The sequence below is a fragment of the Synchiropus splendidus genome, chromosome 3 (genome assembly GCF_027744825.2).
Source record: "Synchiropus splendidus isolate RoL2022-P1 chromosome 3, RoL_Sspl_1.0, whole genome shotgun sequence".
NCBI classification, from domain to species: Eukaryota; Metazoa; Chordata; class Actinopteri; order Syngnathiformes; family Callionymidae; genus Synchiropus; species Synchiropus splendidus.
In genome coordinates this window covers 9446719-9462989 of record NC_071336.1, presented here as the reverse complement: position 1 = coordinate 9462989, position 16271 = coordinate 9446719, and the positions used below count along the sequence as shown (strand labels likewise).

The window sequence follows — 16271 nt, the reverse complement described above, 5'->3', positions numbered from 1 at the left end:
TTACAGTTTGTTTGTTTGTCTGGTATTCGGCCCATTGGTATGGATTCAGGCTTCTGAGTCAGAGCTTTTTCAAGCATCCTATTTGAGAATTTCCACTCTGGCCATGGAACGTCTCGGAGTTTTTGACACCGAAAGAACGATATATGTACGTATATCAGCGAATTTAATGCCATTATTTTGCAAAGCGCGCTGCTTCCGGTCATTGTCTTTCCTCTTGACGCAACGCTACTCTGCTGTCGCCTCCCCCAGGAGAGTGCGGAAATACCCAAATGACGCATTGAGAGTGGGAGAGTCCAGACCAAAACATATGGAGCTATTTACCATCATTTCATCCAGAGATGAAGATCACGTTACCAAACGTGTTGGTAAACACAGTTCATTTGTGGGTCGCACAAAGCTACCACACACGCAGAAATATTCCCTTCATCCTCCCCATGTTTCCAAACTGCTGCAGGACTTTCCCCAGACATGGATGTTACCCCTGTCCAAAGTTCAGATACGGAGACTGAACCTCAAATGACTGAGGTCCTCAGCTCAGAAGCTCAGAGACAACCACTTGGTCAACGAAACTAATCTCACATTAGTGAGAAGAGTTGGTGGTAGCTGTAATACATACATCAGTGACTGAGAACAGCAGTCTTGACAATAAAAAACATCTGTCAAATAAACAGTTAACAATTTTGGACGATTATTTATTGAAAACCAGCAGTCGTCGTTAAACACCCGACATGTTGGGTGAGGAATCAGAACGTTGTCTCCATTTGTTGCTTCACAACAAAGAAAAAAAAAAAACCAAAACAAAACCTTATGCTACAGAAGGACAAACCGTTTTAATTTGAACATTACACAGAAGAGAGAGAGAGAGAGAGAGAGAGAGAGAGAGAGAGAGAAAGAAAAACAGGTGTCAGAGGGAGAACGGAAAAGAAAAGAGTTGTCAGGTTTTGTTCCAAAAGTTGTCTATTTTGTGGGTTGAACAATGTTGAATGACTGTCATCATCTTTCTTCATCGTTTCTTTGGAGGCTGAGCTGTGCGCGGAGGAGTGACGGGCCGGCCCGAGTTCATCCCTCCATACTGGTACTTGGCTTTCTTCTCAGATGGCTTCAGGATCTGGGGGGACACCATCATCTATCACTGAGGGCTCACGGCAGCAGAATGAGGTGACCGCTTTCATTACTGCAACAACCTCGTGGTCCGCGAACTAAACTGACTGGCAAACTTGAACATGGAGTATTCTGCAGTTGCTCATTATAACCACCAGAGGGAGGTCTCGCTTGAGCTTGAAGACAGACTCCGCTCAAACGAGGACGTCCTTGCACCAAGTTTTATTTTGAACAACTTTTCAGTATCTCTTATCTTACTGAGAGACAACATATGCATCATCTAGACAAATGATATTTTCACAATTGTGTCTGTCTTCCACTGAGTTGACACCAAGCCGCACATCAACATGCAGTGACCCGTCTTCATGACAAAACTAGTGGCGATATGGTTGTTTTATACAAACCAACCGTACCTGGAAGGAACACATCAGGGTCTCGTCCACACTCATCATGCCGCCGGCGTTGTCAAACTCTCCGCAGTAGTTTGGAGCGGAGAATAAAGTGACCAGCTGACGCTTGGCAAAGAATTCGTAACCGTCTTCTACCACCTGGGGGCGTTGCACACACGCAAGTCACACAGTTAGAACAGTCTATACAGATAAACCTCGTGCGTGTTTACAGACGTCTGCTAGTGCGAGCCAGACCTGGTGCGCTCTGCAGATCAGGTCCAGGTCGTGGCGGTTCAGGAACTTGCTGACCACATCCGCGCCGAAGGTGAACGAGACACCACGGTCGTTCTCCCCCCACCCTTGCACGTCCTTGTCAGGGTCTGACCAAAGGAGGTCACACAGGAGTCCTAAGCACCAGAGATTAAAAAAAAGGGGTGAATTAATTGAACCAATCAGCAACACACTTGTGCTTGTGTCTAAAATCCAGACGCTCCTGCACTCCGTCGCATGAACACCTTATACGGTCGTGCAGGTTTAATGAGCTCAGTAAAAGAGGCTTACAAAACACTGGAAGATGCTCCACAGAACAGGCATTAGATCATCATTAAGTTTCAAAGGTTTTTTAGGAAGTGAAGCTTCTTAACTTTCTTGTGCCAAACATGAAGCTCTCTCCTCGTCACATAAATAGAGGGGAAAATGATCTTCAATTACAGTTCACCTTCCACAGACATCTTGTATCCGATTGTGGGGAGAGGTGGGGGGGACAACATGCTCTCCTCGTGGGGACCTTTTGCCGGTCCTCACAGGTCCACAACCCAAATTTGAGGATGAAGATTTCGAAATATCTGGGTTATTATAATTTGGTTAGTCCTGGTGGAGGTTAGCCATGTGTTTTGGATGGTTAGGTTTAGGATCAGAGGCTGGGGAAAGCTTTATGTCAAAGAGAAACATATCACAATGTCCCCACAAAACTCACAAACTCTTCTTCAAAAAGTGAGTCTGAACCTACACATATGTGACAAAATTTATTTAAAGTATATGATTGGAGAAAAAAAAAAAGCTGGCATGAGGTCGGGACATGCCATAGCTTTTTTCAGCAGCCACACCTTGAGTGATGCTTGACTAAGAATGAGATCTGATGGGTCACATGTACTGTATGTACAGACAGCTGTCAAAACTCCACTTCAGATCTGAGACATGCATACCTGTGTCAGGAACGTCTGTGGGTCTCATGATGCGCCGGATCTGCTCCATGGACTGCAGGTCAGGTGACAAACCTGCAGTGTTAAACACATGCAGTGACTGGAGAGTTTAAACCGAGTTTCCTAACTTGTAAAAAAAAATAGTCGGACCTCCATGACAGCAGAAGATCTTCTCGTCCACGATGGCAGCAATGGGTAGACAATTGAAGCAGTCTGTGAAGGTCTTCCAGAGTTTGATGTTGAATCTGCGTTTACCTGTGTGGTGGACGTCAGGGTTTTACAACGTGTAACATGCCCCTTCAGTGAGGTGGAGTTGAGAGCACTCACACTCGTCATAGAAGCCGTAGATGCGGTTGATGGAGGCACACTCATGGTTGCCCCGCAGAAGGAAGAAGTTCTCTGGGTATTTGATCTTGTAGGCGAGCAGCAGGCAGATGGTCTCCAGCGACTGCTTCCCTCTGTCCACATAGTCGCCCAGGAACAGGTAGTTGGCCTCTGGGGGGAAGCCACCGTACTCAAAGAGTCGGAGGAGGTCTGTGTACTGGCCGTGGATGTCACCTGGGGAGCGTTGACCAGGAACAAGATCAGAAGACGTTGACAATGATGATGATACTACTACTACTGACCACAAATTTTGAGAGGAGCCTCCAGCTCCAGGAGGATGGGCTGACTGAGGAAGATCTCCCGGGACTTGATGCAGAGGCCGCGCACCTCAGCCTCCGTCATCTGGACGATCTTCCCAGGTCGACATCCTCGCACTGGTGAGCAAAGAACACACAGAAGATGCTGGGTGACCTTTGACGTCTGCAGGCAGGAGTAAGAACTAAACGAGTCAAGTGTAAAGCAGCTCAAGGCTGAATCAGATTCCATCTCTGACTCCTCTCCTGACTCAGTCATACAGTCCATCAGGAGTTTTGACTCAAGCAATACTTGCGTGTGTGACTCGAACAGAATTCAGAATCCACAAGCGACCATGATGACTCAACTGAGACCTCTCTCCCCAATGACTCAGACTGATATGTTGAACCTCACAGTAGTAGCCTGAACCCAGTTCAGTCTCCGCCAGTGTTGACCTGACACCATCTCTGATTACTAGTCTTACTCAGACCCACGTCGACTGAGAGAATTAAGAAAAACTCCCATATGAATCCAGACTCAGGCTACCATTTAGTCTTAAGATCCGTAGATTGCAAATACTTCCACGTTCTCTGACATCTCAGTGAGAAGTAGGGCGCCACCTAGGTGAGAATTCCAATTAGAGATCTTTGAGGTGACACATACATAACCCAAGTTTGGCCACAACCATCTTTCCAGTCCTGGTATTGCTCAGTGACTTCGGGAAGTAGGTCAAGGTTTCTGTCAGTCGACACCGTGGCAACGCAACAGAAACCCAAGTGTCTGACAACTGTCATTGGATGTGTAAATCTCTGATAGATTGAGAGGAATCCCGGCGTTCCAGACTGTGAAGTCTACTTTACTACAGAGGGAGAACTTGCTGAATGGTCATGCTGCTCTTCACCTGCAGCCTTGACTGGAAAACTGACTGGTGAGTGGCACCGTGTGCAACATGATCCTTCATGGCTGTGAGTGCACAAGATAAATATTTAGCAAGTCTGGCTCACAACAGCCCTACAACACTCATGTCTGACTGAAAGGATAAATTAGGGCTAAATTTAACCCCAAGCAGGGATAACATTTCCATTGACACAACCAATATCTAGGTTCCTTTTACCCTGCAACATCCCTGACTTATAGCATAGGTCAGACGCCTTCATGTGACCCTCAAGGTCCAGACTCTGGTAACCCTCCTGCACATGCCATGGTAAGGTTTACACAAACACATTATAGTTGTGAACACTTGGTTCAAGTGGTGCCTTATGTTAGCCACATCCACCCCAACCGTTATCACATGCAGTTTTTATTTATAGATGTAACTGTAGCCTCGGGCTGGTAATTAGCAAAGACCATAGTGAGCAGGTGGTGTGTCAAAGCTGCATGGGAAAGTGATACTTCGGGGAGTTGACAGTGTTAGTTAGCTAGATTTGCGACAAAAATGTGTGGAAGACAACAAAAACAGAGTGCTTGTTTGCCCCCTGACATGTGCTTTGAATGCCAAGTAAGTGATTTCACAACCCTGACTGTGATGCGTTAGCAGGTCTGACAACAGACTGGACTGACATAGGACACAAGCACACACATCCCAGGGAGGGATCCCCTTTCATCACTTGGTGAAGTTGAGGGAAAAACCTGAAAAACACACTTGTATTTTGTCACACAATGCCTCTGACGCACACAGCCCCAGTGACCTTGGCTTCAGATCATACCACTCCGGGGGTGAGGGGAGGTATCCCAGCATCCTCTGCTCTGTCACCACTGCACTGCAGCTACCCACTCAAGAGAACTGGAGGGTGAGAATCTGAGTGAGTGGTGCCCACCCCTCTTCTCACCCACACATCTCAATACCATGGCAACCAAAGCCGACCAATTTGCAGCCTGTGAAGGTATTTCAGAGCGGAGCCACTGTTGCATCTCAGGAGAGAGAAGCTGATCTGCAAATACAGCGGCCTCATCAGCACCGGCCCACAGCCTGCATTACAATGCCAACAGCACAGCCTCCTTCTACTAACCAGTCTCAACCAGTTTGTAGAGTTAACAATTTAAGATGCAATGTGTGGCTGAAATACACAAGGGTGACATTTTGTTAGGGCAACAATTGACAAGCTCTTGTAACAGATGAGAAAGCCCTTGGACATATGAACATACCCTTCTGTTCATTCCTGGAACCGACAGAGTCGAGTATCTCCGCACAACAGCAAGATCACGTTTACTGGCAAACTGTGACCTGCCAATTCTGCACCAAACACTTCAGTGCTTGGATACATTAGGAAATAGAGCGGCGGATAAAAGTTTCAAACGCCTCATGCAATCGAATATGTGCAAATGGCAGGACTGAAGCATTAATTTCAGGATGTGATGATTTATTTTATAGGTTTTGAAAACATTTTTTCTTGTGAGATATATATGTATATTTACTTTTCACATTGGAGATGAGCCATTCAGTAATTATCAGTTCCAAAACAAATGTCCATACACATTGGAAGTCACACTTTTCGTCTGCATTACAGTCATTGCCGTCAATCATCTATATCAGCTTGGAGAAACCTGATATTTTAATATATCCATGGTACCTGGTACACCTTTGTAACCCATCACAGCCTGTTTGACATAAAACCTGTGGTCGGACATCTCTAGCGCTTCAAAATCTTACTTGGACTCGAATATAAATAAGGCCTGAACACAATGTGATCACAGCAGGATCGAAGTCCAAAATAGGGAAGGGCAGATTAACTTCACGAGGGCATTAAAACCGTGTAAACTTTCTTGAGGAATTTAATTTAATTGCATTTGCACTGATTCGCATACAGGCAAGAACATCAATTTTATCAGGCATCTCTGTTGCACAAGGATATTCTCCTCTGAGGAGTCGTGTTTGACCTCTCCTCCTACTTTTGTTTATCTTTAGGTGGCGTTCTTGGCTGAGCCTGTGATTCTGGGTCACCGCCTCTCTCCACCTCCCTGGTTAACTCTGCTGACGTCAACTCTGACTCAATCTCTGGCTCGTCGGCTGCACATTCCTGCAGCTTAGAGCTTCAGACTCTGGGCAGGTCTGGCTGTAAATTAAGCGGATGAATCCGACAAATGCAATAAATATCTGTCCTTTGTGAGGTTTTAAAATACAACCATCATCCAGCGGGGGAGCGGCTGTGCATTCTCTACACCTGTCATCTTTTCTTTGTCTCATGAAATGACTGCATTGTGCAACAAAACTATAGTGCTTAACATATTGGAATTGGATGCATATTAATAAAAACTAACATACTGATGCATGTTTGTGACTCACTTCTAAATCTCTACTCGTCTACTCTCAGCAAGGTTAAATGAAACTCAGGACAAAACAGTACTTCAACAGCATAGAACTAGTGGCCATCTTCTCTGCATTCCCACAGCGAGCAACACTTGGTGTTTCCAGTCAGCATAATGCACATGGTCTGAACGGCTAACACATCAAGGTCCTTCACTCTTATGAGGAAGGAAAGTTGTTTCGGCTCTTACACAGACCTGGATTTTCAATCAAACAATTCAGAAAAATCATTTCACCTTTTGAGTTTTTCCTCAGGTTGTTTTTTAATAGACAATACAGGGCTGTGCAGCAGTTTCTGTTCATTATTAGACATCCACATCAAATGTTCAGGAATGGGTGATCGAAAATGTCCCATTAAACGCTGCCATCCAGCGATAACGAAAAAAAAAAAATCATGACATTCATTGTCTCAGAGCCCCAATGTTCTAGGATGTTACTACAGTAACTAGCAAGTACAGCATCTGTTCACACTATAACTGGAATCCATCTCCAACATCAACAGACATGGACGTGTGAGAAGACTAATGCTCTGGGTTGTTTGTAACTTAGTGGCGACTTGTGAAAGACATGCCGGAGATGTTGGGTTAACATTTCCAGCAAGACCAACATTTGTTGTGACTTGATGACTAGTTTTTTTTTTCGTGAGAATGTAGTGGCAGCACTGCAGGTAAAGCAGCATGTGCTGATCGCTGATCTGCACCAAGTGAGACAACCGTATCTGAAAGCTAATAGAGTCTCAGTATTATACTACTGTCGTTATAGAGTTTCGTGAATTGAAAACGCTATAAAAGCGAAGATCATGAACAAAAGCTTTTTGCTGCATTCAATGCACAGCATAACATGGTTTGCGCTTTTAAAAACTTTAATTTAACATCCATTAGCGCAATCTTTTAGTCTCTCCATCATGGAAGTTTAGGTTACGACATAATATTGTATAACATGGTGCACCAGATGATGCAAAAAAATTACACCAACTAAATATTTTGTCTGTAATTAAACCAAATTCATCTTTTAAAGTAACCAACCCTATAAATTATACATTTATTAACTACATGGAATTGAATGCGATTCAAAAATATAACCAGTTCATCACTCCTGAGAAGACCCAAGGCCACATTAGTCATATATCACTGTGATCTCTACTTGGCTCACCTAAAGCCAGACAGACTACTGTAGTTACTGAACAGCACGAACAGAAACAAACTGTTCAGCACAAAAGGGCGTCAATAGCTGGTTTCATCTCCAGTTCTGGATCCCTGAAAGCACAATGGCGTCACTGTTTATAGAATCAAAATACAGCTGATTCAGCAGAAGAATTAGCCAAATATTTGGGAGGATCTCAGGCTCTGCCAAACCCACTATTGTACTGAAACCAGAACACAGCGCGGTTACGAAATACTGCTGCTGAGTGTGTGAGCTCTTGATCATAGCAGACAAACGCTGTTCCCAAATACACCCAATCATTTCAGTCATTTGGACTAGAGCTCAGAAGACTTTAACTATCCAAAAATGTGTTTCAAGATACCATTCTGGGTCAAACCTTTTGGTTTATTTAAAGAATGCATTAGAGGGTAAGAGATGAGTGAATTAGTGACAGATTGTGAGTCGCAGGCTTGACCATAAATGGGCGTCAGAGCATGAGGGGAGGAGGAAGTTGGCTGTCGGGACATAGCGGGAGAGCTCCAGGCTGGTGGTATCTGATGGAGTGGGAGAACCAGACCAGCAGGGTTTTCAAAAATGTACACATTTTCCAAACACACAAGACACTGTCAAAGATGTAAAAATAAAATCAATAAACCTTCAGATTACTCAGGGGAGGAGTGCGCTGGGGTAGTTATTAATGCTACATTACTAGTTGTTGCTTACACCAGTCTTAACTTAACTTCAAATATTAATGTATTTGGAAAGGGTTAACATCTTTGGCAGCTCTGTCAGTAGCTGACAAGAAGGTACAGACACACTTTCCTTGTCACCAACTGCCTCACACAGCTACAATCGAAATCCAAACTAAAACACAATCAGTGACGTAATGAACACTGTTCCACACCTCGTGCCGTTGTCACACCACAACACTCATCCAGGGCTGGTCACTACCAAAAAACAAAAAGCATGATTTATTTATAACCATTTGTAATTTCAGTTGAAGGTGTCAAATGTATAAAAAATAAATAAATAAACAAAAACCACCAGGTTGAAAAGTCAAGCTACAAAGTTTGGTATTTTTTTGAGTTCGGAGCATGAAGAAAAAAAAACCTTCTAGCCTCAAGTAGAGGTTCAAAACAACAGTTGGAATACATGGCTATAAAAAAAAAAAAAAGCTAAATCTAGTGAACAACTTCCCGACTCTGGCATTCATAGATACGTCTCTAATGGCTGAGGCATTGGTGCATTCAGACAGCTATGACGGTGCATGCTTAAGCATCCGACATTCAGCCAGGCCTTTTTAGGTCTTCAACAACATTTTTTCCAGCAGCGCAACAGCTCAGTGCCCCTCGTCCACGCAGTGTCCATGGAAAACTTTGACCCCTTCATTTTGAGGAACACAGAGTCGCTCTGGAAGGGTGATCCCAGATCTACTGAGCAGCCATTTCTGCCTTGGCATTCTCACTACTTGTTTTGTTCGCATTAGAGTGGCAAGGGAGAAAGGCGGTCTTTGTGAGGCTGAAGAAAGGTTCAAACTGCCAGGGGAGGCTTGGTCGTGAGGAGAGAAAGTGGGCGAGACGACGAGGGGGTGAAAATGCAAGAAATGTCAGTGTGGGAGAAACTCAGTAGTTGAAGAGGTGGGCAGCGTTCGAGAGTGGAAGGATGCCTATTTATATATTCGACTGAGTGTCAGTGCAGCTGAAAAGTGGTTGGTTGGTGCCAGGGGGTGAAAGTTCCGACGCACAGGCTCCGCCATTGTTGTTTCCATAACAGAGCTCCACGCCAGTAGACAGACATGCAGCGCAAGTCGTGCACATTCAACAAAAACGCTCATGTCAAGTGCACATGAATGAGACCAACAGAGGCTCAGGGCCAAACTGCTCACCATTATATGTTGGTACCGAGCAGCCGTCTAAAAAAGTTTTTTTATACCCACAACTTGCATTCTCTCACACAAACTCGCCAGACAAAATTACTCCTACGTATTGCACTTATAGTGTAATAAACATCAGCTACATTTTAAAGCACAGTCTATCAAGGAACCAATATTTTAACACGTTTATCAGATTCTCATGTGGAATTCACTTGCCCTGGCAGACAATTCCAAACAAACTGATCAGCACTGTACCCAGATAATGTAAGTAATTTGAAGTCAAGTGTAGAGCAGGGCACATTAAAAACAGCCACTTGTAATTTGAGACAAAATTACCAGGGCATCTTTTTCCTTTCCGTTTCGCCGTTCCACACTCCAACAGTAGTCGGGAACATTGTACATGTCCAAGTAAATCAGAACATGTTGTTGAAGTTTGAAGAGAGAGTATGACTTTAAAGCATCTCAAAAAGAGAAACGGCTTCATCATAAGAACAGGACAGCATGCACTGATACAATTGTAGGATCTGGATGAGCCCATTGATGACTTTACTGATAGAGCGATTCTTTTTTTAGAATAGTTTTTTTCCAGTTTCCCTTACATGAATCATGCATATTAAGTTATTAGAAAATGATGCTCTCTCTCGACCGGAACACGGTGGTTTGCTCTCTCCAGGTTGGTGGAGAGTTCTTGCCTTAAGTGGCGGAGTTTAAGTATCTCGGGGTCTTGTTCTCGAGTGAGGGAAAAAGGGAGCGTGAGATTGATAGACGGGTTGGTGCAGCGGCAGCAGTGATGCGGTCGCTGTATCGGACCGTCGTGGTGAAGAGGGAGCTGAGTCACAAGACGAAGCTCTCGATTTACCGATCGATCTACGTTCCCACCCTCACCTATGGTCACGAGCTTTGGGTAGTGACCGAAAGGATGAGATCGCGGATACAAGCGGCTGAGATGAGTTTCCTCCGCAGGGTGGCTGGGCGCACCCTTAGAGATAGGGTGAGGAGTTCGGTCATCCGGGAGGAGCTCGGGGTGGAGCCGCTGCTCCTCCACATCGAGAGGAACCAGCTGAGGTGGCTCGGGCATCTGATCCGGATGCCCCCTGGACGCCTCCCTGGGGAGGTGTTCCGGGCATGTCCTACCGGGAGGAGACCCCGGGGAAGACCCAGGACTCGCTGGAGAGATTATGTCTCCGGTCTGGCCTGGGAACGCCTCGGGATCCCCCGGGAGGAGCTGGAGGAGGTTTGTGCGGACCGGGAAGTTTGGGCTTCCTTGCTCCGAATGCTGCCTCCGCGACCCGACCCCGGATAAGCGGCAGAAGAAGGTGAAGGTGAAGGTGAAGAAAATGATGCTGCATGTCTGTTTAATTATCCTGAGCTTTCAGCCACATTGCATTTTAATGTTGAAAAATGTAAAAAGGCTCATTTCTTATGCCTTAATAAGACAAATCCCAAGCGCTGCTTACACTTTGACACAGAGCGACACTTTAGTACTAAAAATGAGTAGTTACCTCATTCATCACAGTATTTCCACAGGGGTAAAGAGACTCAATGCTGGTTAAAAAGAGAAAAGAAAAACTTTGGCTGAAGAGCAAGACAACCATTGAGGTTCATGGATGTGATAAAGGAGGACATGAAGAGAATCGGCATGACCAGGGTGGATGCACAAGGTTGAGGAGGAGGAGGCTGACGTGATGTGACAATCTCAGATGGGAAATGAAGGCAAAGAAGTAGTTGCATTACATTTGCATTTATCAGGGGGAATTGAGTGTGTGTGTGTACACCTGGTTTCCCCTCACTTGTGGGGACCAATTCTTGACAAAAGACCTCCTCTTTGGTGCCTTATACCTTAGTGGGGACCATTTAGACAGACCCCACAAGTCCAAGCCTCAGTTTGAGGATGAAGACATCAAAATAACCAGGTTATTATAATAAGGCCTAAGTTTTGGTTCAGAGTCCTGGTTAAGGTTAGCCATTTGATTTGGAGTGTTAGGTTTAGGGTGAGAGGCTGCCTGTGTGACTGGTTTATCTATTCATATAAAGGACCAATTCTAGGAAAAACATTTGGCTGAGTTGCAACAGTTATGCTAAACTAAGTTCAGAGTTCTGATTAGGACAGAAATTCAAACATTTGTGGTGCGAGATGTGCAAATGAATGTGCATGTGACTGGTATTAAATAATTAAACATCTCAAGATCTATAATTTCAGATCAGTGATGACATTGTCATTCAAGCAGCCAACAGCACCATCACTAAAACACTTTTTAAGACTGTGGTTATGAGCGCAACATGTCACTGTTTCACGGTTTCTTAAATTAAATAAAAGTTGAAGTGAGCTTACTGTATTTGAGCGTATTATATTGAGTGTGATTTACTTGTCATTTGCAGGAAATAAACAACCTCCTGCTGCATGGAGAAAAACTGCTGGGTAGACTATTGTGGGGGAAAGAAGTACAGCCATTTGGCAAATGTATTTGCCTGTAAAGCAAAAACAAATGGGGGAAACTCCGGAAAAACAACTTTTCCATAGCAGGCACAATCAACACCATTCCACTGTGGTGTAGATTGTGGTGCTACAGTGTGTCTCTCCGCCACCTGCAATGGACAGACAAACAAAGGGCCTGTTGTGGCTGAAGTCTGCACAAGCATGGGCTTAGAAGGGGCATAGTAGAAATGCTATCATGACAACAAAATGAGTGGTAGGGGAAAAGAAACACCAAACTAGCTTGATGACATTTGCACTATCATCAGCAAAAAAGTGAAACTCACCTTCAGTCAACAAACTTGTGTGCAAGCAATTGGAATGATGTTGCTGACTTTTGTTCACCTTTGCTATTTTTAGACATTCTATGTCTCTGTAAATTATTTGAACCCTAAGACAGTCCATGGCAGGGGCTCATCTGTGGCAAACAAAATAAACCGAAATACACACTTTGGACAGCAGGACTACATAAACAAGGTACCCATATAATTCCACCACAGTAGGACTGGAAATCACTCGCGTCCTCAAGTTGACTGTCAAATCATAAACGAACCCGTTGGATCTAAAAACAAAAGCGTGAAATCATAGTGAAGGTGCAATAGGACATTGTAGCATCGGAAAGTCAACATAAACTCTAACATTCAAGGCCAGTCTAAACGCATGGAGAGCACGACGACTATAGACAAGCAGAAAGGTAACACAACACAGGTCCTTTGACACAGAGGAAGCATCACTAGTTGAAAGAATATCTTTTTATCGTCCTGTATCTTCAAGCTTTTGTGACCTTCAAACACGCAAGTGGATCAGTGCTCATTCCTCAAACCCTAACATGAGAGGTTTCCCCCTCACACTAGACTGCTGTCACAATGTTTATCATCATCAAAGACAGGTTCTGTTGCTTCCACTAAAGCTCATCGAGTGGAGAAAGCGTTTCTCAATCTCAAAACATTCAGCTCTGCCTTCGAACTATCTCACGCATCTCGGACCCACACACATGCATCATGTTGCCTGCAAGTTGTTGCCTCAAAGACATGCTTCACCTCACTCTGATTTATTTATCAGAAAGAGAAGTTCCCAGGACACTGAATCACTGCTACTCAGTGACAATGTTCCACTGGTTCTACCACCCCAGCATGCCAACATCTTCAGATGCCACATAGCACTGACTCATCTCCATGAAGAGGCAGACCAGAACCTCCAACACACCAACACAAACTACCAACCCAAAGATGATGATGATTATTATTATTATTCTCAAAACCTCTGTTATTGGTTGCTATAATGACACTTGGACAAGGCAGGTGTATGTCGAAAGACAACAAGCTAGGATTTTGCATTAATCACTGACTGAGGAAGCAACATACACGTGCATCAGATTCAGGTTTCTCAAGTTCTCAAGAATTAAATTTGCATGTGCGCCACTTTGAGCAAGTAAGATCTTTGAGTTCTTCCTGGTGAACCAGGATTTGGACTTGAGTGATCGAGAGAACACTGAAGGTATTGGACAATTGATGAAGTGTCAGTAATAAGTGGCTGAGTGTTTTACTCGTCGCCCGGCACTGAGTGCACGTCTGTGTGTGTTCATGTCACTCAGGCTGATTTCTAAAGGGACAGCTGTGCCTGTTGACATTTAATATGAGAACGGGGATCTTCTATGTGGTTGTAGCGCAAAGATTGTTGAGGGGGCGTTAAGGATTCAAAAGTGAACTTTGAACGTCTACATTGTTTACTTTTATATTGGAGCACAGTTTTACTGACATCTATGTAATGGAAGAGCAAAATTGGATGGCTAAGACACATGGAAGGTCAGTCAATCATTTTGGCAAATCTAAATAATATGCTTCAGACAACAGGCAAGATTAAGTGTCTTTGCTTAAATTTAAACGCTGATAAAGAAGAAAAAAAATGTCCAAGTAAAAACATGACACACACACATTATATATATATATATATATATATATATATATATATATATATATATATATATATATATATATATATATATATATATATATATATATATATATATATATATATATATATATATTATTCTTTGAATTGGAATTGGATCTCAAGGATTTATGTCAATGGCAAGAGGTTTCAGCCGGAAATTGTGAGGGGGGAAAAAATAAAATAAAATAAAATAAACAGTTTCTCAAAGTATGAAAACAAGTACATGACTCAAGTAACTTGCCATCATTGCATTAAAAATAAATTATTATTTAATGTGGACTCCAGCACATGCCTACAGAGACTTGCAAATATTTGAACAGCTTAATGTGTCTTGATAACTATGGTGATGCCCAAATAAAAACACACACTCAGTAAACTGCAGATAACAAATGACTATTACGTAACCACCGCTTGTCAATACAGATGATTGACCGACACCGACATGTTGACCACATCAGCAAGTACTGGAGTGGATCAGGATATGGACGGTTGGTCATATTTTGATGCTATTTTAAAAGGAGCGGTCCAGTCGGTGGAAATCAAGAAAGCAGCTGTAGACCATAATGGAACCACTATTTACCAGATCGAAGAAAGTTCACCAAACATAGCTCAACAAACCAATAATACGGGTTCCTGGGCCCACGGTTATGTTTCTTCGAACGACCAGAGGTAACTTTCGATCATCATCAGCTTCATGAACGGCCATGTAGAGGCGATTTTCGAGCCGAGAATCTCACTGTAATAAAAGGGTGTGACAGAAGCATTCCCAAATATGATCGTCAGGGTTGAGACCGATTGTTTAAAAACGTGCAGTTCCTAAATAAACACTTGAGCAAAACAAGCATCCAAACATATATGACACAGTCAACTGGGTGTATCACCGCCCCGCAACTCCTAACACCAAACTCCCATTGTAAACACAGCCGTCTCAAACGCAATTGAGCCGCTGTCATTTCCATAGTAAACCGGGCGCAGTATCAGGCTCTGCTCGATCAAACCGTCATCCTACAAATGCACTCGGCTCGACGCCGACTATGTTTTTGTAAGAAATGTCAACTTGAAGAAGGCTCGCGTTCCCAGTTAGTAACCGTCCAAACAGTTGCCAGAAAGCCTCGGTTCAAACACACAGGGGTTTTTGAAGACAGGGAAACTTAAATGTAACTTGTTTATCAGATCGATATGGGAATATTTTAAACAAAGAGTGGCATTTAAAGATCTATGTTGATCCTGACGGTGGAGACATTTTGGGCTAGGTCTGGCTACTACTGTGTCACTCCGCCTCATGACGAGTACCAACACAGCCCCAGCTAACAAGTTTTCATTCGCTTTAACAATTCATACGGACATGAAGTGCAAGAAGTAAACGCCAGGAAAAATGCTGACACACAGGTAGGGCATACCGCATATGAAGAAAACTAAACGTGGACTAATGTACGCCGTTCGCCGGAACTACTTCTTTAGCAGTCCTAGCTACAATGAGAAGAACTGAGAAGAAACAGGCTACAGTGGAACAAGGAAAGCCATTCGTTTCTCACGTACCCTCCAAAAGCCTGGAAATCAGCGAGTCCACGTCCAACTCCCCCTCCGCCATTTCTGTAACGTAGCAGTGGCCGCAGCAGGCTGGAGCAGGCTGAGCAGGCACCGCCTCTCCCCAGCGTAACCAAACGCACCACCTCCGAAAAGTGCGAGCGAGACTCCCTTTTACGGTAATGGTGACGCCTTTACGTGAGACTCGGAATTTTCAGAGGTACACACAAACGCTCTCTGCATTTACGTGTTGAGTGAATACATGCTATACGTTCCTGACATTTAAAATAGGTTTAAGTTTATGGGTGTAGTGGCTGTGGGCAGTTTCTCGGTGCAGCCAGAGTAGAGAGACTCTTCGATTTGGTGACCTCATCGTCTTGATCAGGGGTGAGCGGGTCCAGCAGTCCGGCGGTGTCGGTCGTGGACGAACATGAGATCCGCAATCACTGCACGGCCCGGTCATGAGGAATTGGCAGAGCCAGCGGGCGGGTTTCAATATATTCAGTGTTGGAGGAATGCCTGGGTGGGAGGAGGCCCCAGGGCAGACCCAATGGAGGGGTCGTGTAGTACTAATGTCAAAATCAATACAACATCGTGCTGTGAAAACTCATTCAACACATTTCATTTGACACCAATGTATCTAAATACTGAAGAATTCACTGAAGAGTAAACATAAATAACAGGTCCG

The 16271-nt window shown here is 44.0% G+C and overlaps 1 protein-coding gene across 1 annotated transcript; it reads right to left on the bottom strand.

The window, feature by feature from the left end:
- Positions 1-671: 671 nt before the first annotated feature.
- On the bottom strand, positions 672-15742 carry LOC128755841 (serine/threonine-protein phosphatase PP1-beta catalytic subunit). The gene is made up of 8 exons (XM_053859894.1): positions 15596-15742; positions 3319-3450; positions 3020-3250; positions 2843-2947; positions 2696-2767; positions 1746-1897; positions 1515-1649; positions 672-1108 (listed from the first exon to the last, which is right to left on the bottom strand). The coding sequence occupies exons 1-8, from the start codon at positions 15645-15647 to the stop codon at positions 1004-1006; spliced, it is 984 nt and encodes a 327-aa protein (XP_053715869.1). The 5' UTR covers positions 15648-15742; the 3' UTR covers positions 672-1003.
- Positions 15743-16271: the final 529 nt, after the last annotated feature.

Excerpts from the sequence above, each read along its gene's own strand:
- LOC128755841 (XM_053859894.1), bottom strand. The coding sequence starts at position 15,647 with ATGGCGGAGGGGGAGTTGGACGTGGACTCGCTGATTTCCAGGCTTTTG. Across the intron at positions 3,251-3,318 it reads GGCTCCTCTCAAAATTTGTG|GTGACATCCACGGCCAGTAC; the intron begins GTCAGTAGTAGT and ends AACGCTCCCCAG. Across the intron at positions 2,948-3,019 it reads CTACGGCTTCTATGACGAGT|GTAAACGCAGATTCAACATC; the intron begins GTGAGTGCTCTC and ends TCCACCACACAG.